The sequence below is a fragment of the Andrographis paniculata genome, unplaced genomic scaffold (assembly GCF_009805555.1).
Source record: "Andrographis paniculata isolate CXL003 unplaced genomic scaffold, ASM980555v1 Contig12END, whole genome shotgun sequence".
NCBI lineage: Eukaryota > Viridiplantae > Streptophyta > Magnoliopsida > Lamiales > Acanthaceae > Andrographis > Andrographis paniculata.
This window is the reverse complement of record NW_026137402.1, coordinates 204,597-216,752: the sequence shown is the minus strand read 5'-3', so window position 1 is coordinate 216,752 and position 12,156 is coordinate 204,597. Positions and strand designations below refer to the sequence as shown.

The following is a 12,156-nucleotide window of genomic DNA, read 5'->3' as shown; positions in this document are numbered from 1 at the left end:
ATTGAGATTCTTGCGGGTCCTATTGAAGGAGCGTCAGGTGAGGGCTAAGTGGTCTCCAAACATCATCCTTAAATTGATTCTCCATGAAAAATTGTCTGATCAATGCAGTGACAGATTTTTGAAACTGACGAGCTCGACTTCGAGTGATGGGTCCCACGGGCATTTGAATGCTTGAAGATTGGATGTCCTCGTCATTCCCTCCTTCTTGAAAAGCTTTCTCGTTCTCCCAAATAAGATATTCATCCGATGCATAAAAAAGGCTTAAGTCAGAAACATTAAAAGTTGCATGAACTTTGTACTCACCTGTGAGTTCAAGTTTGTAGGCATTATTATTAATGCGTTCCAACACTCGAAAAGGCCCATCGCCACGGGGAGTAAGTTTTGACTTTCGTAATTCTGGAAATCTTTCCTTCCTTAAGTGTAGCCAAACCCAATCTCCTATCTCGAATACAACTTTCTTGCGCCCACGGTTAGCTTGTTTTGCGTAATTGTCAGCTGCCTTTCGTAGATTATCCCGAACTTGAGAATGAAGTTGTTGGACAAATTCAGCCCTTTTTCTGCCATCAAAACTAACGTGCTCATTGCGTGGCAATGACATAAGATCAAGAGGAGTTAATGGGTTAAAACCGTAAACAACTCAAATGGAGAACAATTCATAGAGCTATGAATCGTACGGTTATATGCAAATTCAGCATGAGCTAAACATTCTTCCCAACTCTTCAAATTCTCGTTAACTAAGGCACGTAACAAGCTACCCACACTTTGATTAACAACTTCTGTTTGACCATCAGTTTGAGGGTGGTGTGATGTGGAAAATATTAATTTTGTACCTAATTTAGCCCAAAGTATTTTCCAAAAATAACTTAAAAATCGAGAATCCCTATTATAGACAATGGATCTTGGAACACCATGCAATCTAAGAACATCTTTGAAAAATAATGAAGCAATATGCGAAGCATCAGTGGTTTTTGTGCATGGAATAAAATGTGCCATTTTTTAAAGTGATCAACCACAACAAATATTGAATCTTTACCAGACCTACTCATAGGCAAACATAATATAAAATCAATAGAAATATCAACCCAAGGGAATTCAAGAATAGGTAGCGGAGTATACAAACCGTGTGGATGAACAGTAGACTTCGACGAGAGGCACGTTGTACACCGACGAATTGCGGCTTCAACTTCGGCTTTCATTCGTGGCAAAAAAAAATATTCCTGCAGCAAGTTAAGTGTCTTGTTCCTACCAAAGTGTCCCATCAAACCCCCCGAATGACTTTCCCAAATCAACAATTCTATCAAAGAGCATTTACACACGCATAATTTATTTTCTTGCAGCAAATACCCCTCATGTACATTATACCTTTCAAATGCATGAGAATTACACTTAGAAAATATATTGGAGAAATCAGGGTCAGTTCCATATAATTCTTTCAAATACGAAAAACCTAATAGCTTAGACTCATGTGTGGTAATAAGTGCATACCGGCGTGACAATGCATCCGCAACGATGTTATCCTTACACTTTTTGTATTTAACAACATAGGGGAATGTGTCAATGAAGGAGATCCGTCAGATGTGTTTCGTACTCAACTTACTTTAGGATTTGATATGCTTGAGGGATTCATGATCAGTGTACACAACATACTCACGAGGACGTAAGTAATGTTGCCATGTTTGCAGTGCCCGCACTAAGGAGTGCAATTCCTTATCGTAGGTTGAGTAATTCAACGCAGCGCCATGTAGCTTTTCACTGAAAAATGAAACGGGTTTCTTTTCTTGCGAGAGGACGGCGCCAATACCTACACCAGAGGCATCAAAATCAAGTTCAAACGGTTTAGAGAAATCATGACGAGGACGTCCAAGCTTCAAGCATTCAACTGCCCGTGGGACCCATCACTAGAAGCCGAGCTCGTCAGTTTTAAAAATCCGTCACTGCATTGATCAGACGATTTTTCATGGAGAATCAATTTAAGGATGATGCTTGGTGACCACTTAGCCCTCACCTGATGCTCCTTCAATGGGACATGCAAGAATTCCAATTGAAAAATCAAGAGAATCGCTAATCATGGAAGATTATCAAGGGAATCATCACTTATGGAGAGAATCACTAATCATGGAAGTATATCAAAGGAATCATTACTTATGGAGAGAATCACTAATCATGGAAGTATATCAAGGGAATAATCACTTATGTAGAGAATCGTTAATCATGAAAGATTATCAAGGGAATCATCACTTATTATGGAAACTTCTAGAAGTACCTTAATATATATTTCCTTTTATTATAAGTTTCCATATAGTATAATTCCATATCTAGAACTTCCCTAATTATTTATTTCCTTATAGTTAGACTTACCTTTTGGTTTGTTTCCTTTATTATTTGTTGCCTTTTATTTTCCTCAAGGACCTCTATATAAGGTCCTTGCCTATCATTGTAATGAGGACCTTTTTTAACATCTTGAATTGAATTTCACTTTTATAATTTTCTAGTGTTAGAGAGTGATTTCCTCGTATTTAGAATCTCAAATCGGGTCTTTGGAGTAATTCCATCGATTCGTGGCTTCCAATCCTTTGCAGTGGGATTTAGCCTATTGTTTGTATTTTACCTATGAATTGATTTCAAGTCCGAGACTTATTCTCGTAGTTGGTTATCATCTATGTTATTTCACATTCTCTGCACTATCTTTTCTTCTTCCTTCTCTTTTGTTTTATTATAATTCTTAATCCATTTGTTCAATTGAACTTTGTGGGTATGAAAATTATATATGGTTATAATTATACGCGGCCGGGCCGTGTCATCTGGTATCAGAGCTTGTTGATACAATCTCTTGATTGATATCACGGTTCTTATTTGAAAAAAAAAAGTAGAAAAAAAACGTCAAAAAAAGAGCAAAAAAAAGAAAACGAAAAAAGAGGCAAAAAAAGAAAATGAATTTTTTTTTTTTTTTTTTATCAAATATCAAGGTATTTGTTATTTACTTTTAGTTCTTGATTCATCTTTTCTTTTATCAAAAAAAAAAAAAAAATTCTATTTAGATTATTTGTCTTCTACCTTCATTCTGAACTTATATTTCTTTTATTTTCACTACTGTTTTGGATTTTTTGGCTATCGTCTTTAGGAGAATTCCATCAATTTGATTTGAGTCCTTTTTGCGAGACGGAGAGGTACATAAGGTGTGGAGTGATACACGAGAGTTCTAGTGAGGTTATTTTCTTTTTTTCTTTCTTCTATTTCTAATGACAGAGGGTGTAGGATCCAATTCTGAACAAGTTGATGTACAAGGCCTTCTCAATACCATTCTAAGAGAGTTCAAAACTCTTCACTATTCTAGATTGGAATTGATGAATAATAGGATGGATCAACTGGAAGAGAATCAACAAAAGTTACAAGAGAATATCCGACCGTTACCGGAAGCTCAGAGGCGAAATGATGTTCAACCGCATTTGAGGCCAAGATGCAACATCCGGCCCCCACCCCCACACAACTTTGATGAACCCGATGATGAGGAGTTTGAAGAAAATTGGGAATGACCTAGGCATCATAATAATTATCACCGACGAGATGAAGATGAGGCTATCAACTCGATCAAGTTTCAAGTGCCACCGTTCCAAGGAAAATCCGACCCTGAAGTATTTTTGCAATGGGAACGAAGGTTAGAACTAATCTTTGATGTTCAACAATTAACTGACCAAGAAAAACTCCGTGTGGCCGTAATGGAGTTTTCAGATTATGCCCTTGCATGGTGGGACCAATTGAGCATCAACCGCCGCAGAAATAGGGAGGCTCCAGTGCGTACTTGGACAGAACTTCATACACTAATGCGAAAGAGGTTTGTTCCCCCTCATTACCATCGTGAAGTATTGCGGAGATTGCAGAGTATACAACAAGGGTCGCGGTCAGTGGAGGAGTACTATAAGGAGCTTGAAACACTTCTTCTACAAGCCGATATCCATGAAGTTCAGGAGCAAACGATGTCTAGATTCTCGAATGGGCTTCAAAACGATATTGCTAATGCGGTAGAGATGTGCCAATACATGGACGTCGAGGAGATGGTACACTTGGCCATAAAGGTGGAGAAACAACTAAAATCAAAGCGGATGCAAGGTAATCCGTTTAAACTTTCTCCAATTGTAGGGTTGCCTAAAGCGCCGCTTCCACAACATATCAACAAAGGAAAAGAGGTAGTGAGAGTTGATTCGACACGCCCTAAGCCGCCAACATACGCCCCAAAGAACACCACCCATAGCCGAGATGTGTTATGTTTCAAATGCCAAGGCCGAGGACATTTTGCGAATCAATCTCCAAACAAGCGTACTATGGTTCTTACGACCTCCGGTGAGTAAGAATCCGAATCAGAAACTGAAGAGGTCAATGGGGCAAATTCCTACAACCAGGAAGCTGTAGAATCCATACCGGAGTCAAATTTAACGTTAGTCACTCTCCGAGCTTTTAGCACTCTTCCAAAGGAGGTTGAAGATACCGAACAACGTAAAAATTTATTCCACGGAAGGTGTAAGATCGCGACTAAGGTATGTAGTCTTATCATTGGCGGTGGTAGTTGTACTAATGTCATTAGTGACCTCGCAATGAAGAGATTTAATTTGAGGATGAACTTGCACCCGAGGCCTTACAAACTACAGTGGCTCAATAATTGTGGGGAAATCAACGTCACCAAACAAGTGTTGGTGAAAATTGAGTTACAAGGTTACAAGGATGAGGTAAAATGCGATGTAGTTCCAATGCAAGCATGTCATATTTTGCTTGGGAGACCATGGCAATTTGACAAAGAAGTTGTACATGATGGCCGTTGTAATCGATATACTTTCACACATGCCGGACGGACCATAGTTCTAAAGCCGTTGAGTCCTCGATAAGTAAATGAAGATAAAAAATACTTGTACAAGTAGTTTGCCACTGAAGCAAGAGAGAAAATGAACCAAAAGAAAGACAACAAGATGGTGGGCTATGTCGCTGAATCAACTCAATGTGAGGAATCCAATTTGAAGTCCTCCTTAGAATCACCCGCAACAAAAGGTACTCCGCATACAAGTGCATCTACTCTTTCATATAGCCTAACTACCCTACAACCTCTCAAATCTTTATCCTCACCAATAAATACATCTGCCCCGAGCCACTCTCAAATACTCTACCCTTCTACTCAAAAATCAAACACGAGTGTAGTGATTCAGGGTGAAACCAGCTGGAATCTTAAACACGAGAGTGAGAGGTCTAATCTTTTTATGTGTAGGAATGATGCTTTACGTTAGAACATGGAGTTCATTGTTTGCTATTACTTTCTAAACCTACTTATTTTTCCATGAATGACTTTAACAAACTTCCATCTAGTTTTTCTAACTTATTGCAGGTGTATGATGATGTTTTTCCTGATGAAGTACCCCATGGTTTACCACCCACTCGTGGAATTGAGCACCAAATTGATTTTGTCCTGGGAGCATCAATTCCTAATCGGCCAGCCTATCGAGCCAACCCGGATGAGGTAAAAGAAATACAAAGGCAAGTAGGATCTACTGAGCAAAGGTTGGATTCGTGAAAGCCTAAGTCCTTGTGTTGTACCTGTCCTATTGGTGCCAAAAAAAGATGGAGGTTGGTGCATGTGTGTGGATTGCCGAGCCGGCAACGCTATAACAGTTAAGTATCGTCATCCCATTTCTAGATTAGATGACATGCTTGATAATATGTGTGGTTCTGTAATTTTTTCAAAAATTGATTTAAAAAGTGGCTATCACCAAATTCGGATGAATCAAGGTGATTAATAGAAAACTGCCTTCAAGACTTCTTTTGGTCTATATGAGTGGTTAGTTATGCCATTTGGACTTACTAATGCCCCAAGCACATTCATGCGATTGATGAATCATGTTTTAAGGAATTTTATAAATAAGTTTGTTGTAGTATACTTTGATGACATACTTGTTTATAGTACTTCTATTGAAACACATGTTGAACATTTGCAAGCAGTTTTAGATGTTTTATGGGCTGAGAAGTTATATGCTAACGTGAAAAAATGCGACTTTTGTGTCGACATGTGCAACTTTTTGGGTTTTATTGTAGGAAAAGATGGAGTATGTGTAGATCCTGCAAAGGTTGCAGCCATCCAAAAGTGGCCTACACCTACTAGCATACGTGATGTCCGTAGTTTCCAAGGCCTTGCAAGTTTCTATTGTCGATTTGTACTGAACTTCAACACTATTGCAGCACCCTTAACTGCAATTACCAAAAAAGAGGATAAGTTTGAGTGGGAAAGTGAACAACAAAATGCTTTTGATACTTTGAAATTAAAACTTACACGTGCACCTGTACTTGTTTTACCTGATTTGACACGGCCCGGCCGCGTATAATTATGACTATATATAATTTTCTTACCCACAAAGTTCAATTGAACAAATGGATTAAGAATTATAATAAAACAAAAGAGAAGGAAGAAGAAAAGATAGTGCAGAGAATGTGAATTAGCATAGATGATAACCAACCACAAGAATAAGTCTCGGACCTGAAATCAATTCATGTAAAACACAAACAATAGGCTAAATCCCACTGCAAAGGATTGGAAGCCACGAACCGATGGAATCACTCCAAAGACCCGATTTGAGATTCTAAATGCGAGGAAATCACTCCCTAAAACTAGAAAATTATAAAAGTGAAATTCAATTCAAGATGTAAAAAAACGTCCTCATTACAATGATAGGCAATGACCTTATATAGAGGTCCTTGAGGAAAATAAAAGGCAAGAAATAATAAAGGAAACAAACCAAAAGGTAAGTCTAACTATAAGGAAATAAATAATTAGGAAAGTTCTAGATATGAAATTATACTATATGGAAGTTTATAATAAAAGGAAATATATATTAAGGTACTTCTAGAAGTCTCCATAATAAGTGATGATTCCCTTGATAATCTTCCATGATTAGCGATTCTCTCCATAAGTGATGATTCCCTTGATATACTTCCATGATTAGTGATTCTCTCCATAAGTGATAATTCCCTTGATATACTTCCATGATTAGTGATTCTCTCCATAAGTGATGATTCCCTTGATAATCTTCCATGATTAGCGATTCTCTTGATCTTTCAATTGGGATTCTTGCGGGTCCCATTGAGGGAGCGTCAGGTGAGGGCTAAATGGTCTTCAAGCATCATCCTTAAATTGATTCTCCATGAAAAAATCGTCTGATCAATGTAGTGATGGATTTTTTAAACTGACGAGCTCGACTTCGAGTGATGGGAACCACGGGCATTTGAATGCTTGAAGATTGGACGTCCTCGTCACAACACCCGCTTAATTTGGTCTAGAGCTTCCTGCTGGGCTGTTCCCCACTCGAATGCATCTTTCTTCCCACACAATAATACCGAGAAGGCCTTCATCCTCCCAGCCCCGTTGGCAATGAATCTTCTCAAAAACCTGACCTTCCCCGTCAAGCTTTGCAACTACTTAATGTTGCGGGTGGGGGGGGCGAGGTCTTGGACGGCCTTGGCCTTGTTTTTATTAACTTCAATACCCTTCTGATGCACAAAAAATCTTAAGAAATTTCCTGCATGGACTCCGAAGGCGCATTTCGCCGGGTTCATCTTGAGGTCATGCTGCCTCATTCGTATGAAAGCCTTCCGAAGGTCCAACAAGTGATGGTCGAAGACTCGGGACTTAACGACAATGTCATTTATATATACCTCCATGCAAGCATCAATTAGGTCGTGAAATATTGCGTTCATCGTCCTCTGGTAGGTCGCTCCGGCGTTTTTAGGCCGAAAGGCATAACTATCCATTCAAAGATTCCGGGGCAGCGGAAGGTTGTTTTATGTGTATCTTCCTCGGCCAAATATTTTTGGTTGTAGCCAGAGTAGCCGTCCATGAAGGAAAGAAATTCATACCCTTTCGTTGAATCCACAAGCATGTCGGCAATGGGAATTACGTACTCGTCCTTTGGTGTCGCTAAATTGAGATTCCAGGAATCAATGCAAATCCAGATCTCTCCGTTCTTCTATACTACGGGGACGATGTTAGAAATCCATTCCGGGTATCTGCACGTTCGAATATAGTTAGCTTTAAGGAGCTTTTCAACCTCATATTTCACTTTTGGCAATAGTTCTGGGTTGAAACGCCTAGGGGCCTGCTTATGCGGCCGAAATGAAGCCTTAGTGGGTAGTCAATGCTCCACTAAGCTTCTTGATAACCCGGGCATCTCATGGTAGTCCCATGCAAAACAATCTCTAAACTCGCAGATCAAAGCAATCATTTGTTTTTTTGTATCGACATCCAGTAGGGCACTGACCCATGTCATCCGAGGCACTGCGTCATCCCCCAGGTTAACTTCCTCCAGGGGTTCCTGTGCTTCGAAAGGTTGGGCAGATCTTCAAATTGGCGGCTGAATGTCTTCCTCATTCTGATCATAATAAGGCGGCTGGGGGATGTCCCTGGTTGCTCGTCGGACAGTGGAGCGGCATGATCTCCAGCTTGTATGAATGGATAACCGGACCTGTCTGCCCTTGCCTCCAAATCATGCACAATCAGGTTGTCAAGCATGATGACCATTTGTATCATTAGGCCGTTCATCGGCCTCCACTTTGATTTCAAAACCCTTTATGGTTAAATTGCATTCTTTCCACATCCCCGCGTCCTCTAGCATTATGGACAGCGGGTATACCTCGGGGAAGTAATAAACGGCTTTTGCAAAATGTATCTCCATGACAGGGTCGGCCTCGGCTTCCACCGTGTCAACTTGATTTTCATTCCAAAACATGACTTTTTGGTGGAGGGTCGAAGGGACACATTGAGTAGTATGGATCCAGTCCCTCCCGAGAATAACCAAATAGGTTGGCTGCCCTTCGACGATGAAGAAAGCCATCTGGTCTGTCCTACTTCCGCCCGTCACCTTTGCCACTAAAATGCCTGCTGCCGTATGTGCATTTCCAGTGAAGTCGGTTGTTCGCAAGGATGTTGGGACAAGATCATTTTTGTTCTTCCCGATTTTCCGCAAGGTAGATAGGGTCATGACGTTAACTGATGCTCCCCCTTAGACCAGGACCTTGTTGACCGTCTTCCCATCGAGTTGGATGGTAAGGAGCAACGGTTTCAGGTGATGCGTTTTCTCTTCAGATAATTTCTGTAAAATCACTGGTTTTGGGACCCCTTCCGGAATATTAACATCCTGTTCTGCCCAACACAATGGACCAGTATTTTCCAGTAAAACATCTCCCTGGAGATAGTCTGGGTGAGACAAAGGCGCTTCAAACTCTTGGGGCAGCACACCTACTCTATTCTAACCTCGAGATCGCCCTTATGATGTTCGAGGTCTTGGTCGCAGGCGATAGTGTCTAAGGTAGCTTCCGATGCTCCATCGCATGTAAGGGTGTCGATCCTCGGTTCATCCTCAGGAATATGGCCTTCCCCAAGCGTCATCGTGAAATGCGGTTCCTTGGGATATTCAACCCTCGAGAGAACTCCTTTCGGTCTCCATTCTTTATGGGCCTGAATGCGATAGCGAAGATCCTGACGGCCAGGCTTTGGCCTTCCGGTGTTGGCCCCTTCCGAGTTCTGAGGCTATTGCCTATTGTCTCCATCTTTGTGGTAGGCAGCTTGCTGCCCCCTAGCCTGATGTTCCTGGAAGAGGCGAGCGGCTAGGCGCTGTCGCTGCGCCCTCCTTTTTTGGGTTATGGTGGGAGCTCGGTTCATTTGTTCTTTCTGATTTCTCGCTCAACTTGACCCACAGAGGTTACTCGCCAAATCTCACCCCTTTTTAGAAACTCACCTCTGTGACCGTGTTTTTGGTAGAAAGTCTGTCCCACACCGAAACTTTTCCTTGGAGATTTGGTCGACCTCCTAAGCTGTTCGAACACTGTTATTTAAAATTTGCCCCCCTATGGGCTGTCCAAGAAACTGTGTTTGGTCTTCCAAATCTAGTTGGGCGCATTCTAACGATGTTTATTAGCGCCGGGAACGCCTTTGTATCTACTTTCATATCAGATTTTTCGGCCAGCTTAAGGGGGCCTTATTTGATTGCCTTCTGAACAGCATTTCGGAAGGCGATACAGTTACCAATTTGATGGCCATATACTCCATGCCACTTACAAAATGATTTCCCATTCAGTTCCTCTTCGGTCTGAATTTTTTGACCTTCCTTAAGGCGAAGCTGGTTGTCTTTCAGCAGGTGTTCGAAGATCTGCTCCGTCTTTGCGATATCGAACGAGTAAGATATCTTTGGGTTCGTGTCCTTCCGTCGAAGCAGTTTAAGAGCTGGGCATGTGTATGCCTTCCCCTGCGTTATTTCTGCTAGGAAGGTCTCTTCTTGTTCTTCATCCACATCGGCAGCCTCGTTTTGGGCAAAGACGCAATGATTCCCACCCCGAAACTTCTGGTTCCAAACTGCCTGGGCCTCTCTCACGAGTTGTTCGGCCTTCACAGCCTTGGACGTCAGTTGCCGGAAGTCATGGTACTCTTGGAGGGCGAGTTTGTCTCGTAATTGATGTGTCATGTTGTCGATAGCCATGTTCACCACCTGGTTTTCAGGTATACGAACCTGACATCTAGTTTCCGACCTCCTGAAGTGTTCCAAAAACTGTTTGACAGATTCGTCACCACGCTGTTGTAGGTTAGTCAAGTCCGAGACAGTCACTACTGGAAGCGGGTTATAAAAGCGCTTGTGGAAAGCTCTTTCCATATATGCCCAGGTGCGGATGGAATTTGAGGGTAATGACGTATACCAAGAAAAAGCAGGACCTGTCAGGAATAAATAGAAGAGTTGGAGCTTGTACCTGTCGTTATTCCCATACTCTCCTCCGCATTGAGCCGTAAATCAACTAATATGTTCAATGGTAGAGCGGGAATCCTCCCCCGAGAATAGTGTGAACTCGGGGATGTGAGCGTTGGGAGGCAACGGGTGATCCTCCTCCGCATTAGTATGACTTATTTTTATTTAAGAACCAATTAAATAAAAAAATTTCAATTTAATTTTGTGCAAGAGCAAGAGATAAATGATGCGTTTGAGAATTAGTTAATAGTTTTTAACTATTAGTTGATTCAATTAATTGATTTGACTAGTTGAAACAACTGTTTGATATTAATTGTTTATATAAAAAATGATAATTAAAGACATTTATACGTTATTTTTTAAAATATCCAATTTTGTTCATTTTGGTTTAGAATTTTTGTTATTAATTATTAAAAATTATAAAAATATTATAAAATATATGTTTTTATTTTGTAGATTTAAAAAAAAATAGTTTTTATTAAAAAATAATACTCCCTCCGTCCCAATACAATAGTCGTGTATACTATTTTTTTCCAAACCAAAACAATAGTCTTATTTCCATAAATAACTATATCACCATAAAACTATCCCTACATTTTCATTTTTATTACACAATTGCCACTACTTTTTACACTAATACCCCCACAAGGGCAAAAAAGTCTTGTATCTATATTTTTTACCAACTACCATTATAATATCAATATTCCTTAAATCTCGTGCTCAACCAATTAAGACTATAGTTTTGGGACGGAGAGAGTAATAATTTTATTAAAATGGTATAAAATATAAAATAATAAATTTTTTGTATAATTTTTATATGTTAATTATTTTTTATTAATTTAATTTATTTTATTATTGTAATATAAAATTTATATAATAAAAATATATATGAATAAATTGATAATATTTATTTTTTCTATTTAGTTTAATTTTAATAGATTTATATATTCTACAAATCAAATTATTTATAGTTAATAATTAATAATAGTAATTACTTTAAATTTATAAAAATAAAATTATAATTTAGTAAATAAAATATATTAGAAATAATTAATAAATATTGCAATAAAATTATATTTATATGTATGAAATGAATAATTACTCCCTTCCACCGCCTTGAAGGGTCACATTTACCTTTTGCGTCATTATCCTTAACATTAAATACATCTTTATATTTGTATAAATTTAAGTACAGTCTTTCTATTACTATTATAGGACACTAATGAAAGTATTTTCGCAATTTTTTCTTAATTTGTACAACGGTTTGATATAATAACTAATATTTAAATATCAACTTCTAAAAATCTAATTTACCAAATATATAAATTAGTTTTTTGACCAATTAAACAACTAAAAGCTCTTAAAAAAACGTTCTTTCTTAAACACCCTCAAA

General features: G+C 39.2%; 1 protein-coding gene across 1 annotated transcript; it reads left to right on the top strand.

Moving 5' to 3' along the window:
* The first annotated feature begins 3,716 nt into the window (after positions 1 to 3,716).
* LOC127256592 (uncharacterized) lies at positions 3,717 to 6,359 on the top strand. The gene is made up of 2 exons (XM_051282692.1): positions 3,717 to 4,107; positions 6,073 to 6,359. The coding sequence occupies exons 1-2, from the start codon at positions 3,717 to 3,719 to the stop codon at positions 6,357 to 6,359; spliced, it is 678 nt and encodes a 225-aa protein (XP_051138649.1).
* Positions 6,360 to 12,156: the final 5,797 nt, after the last annotated feature.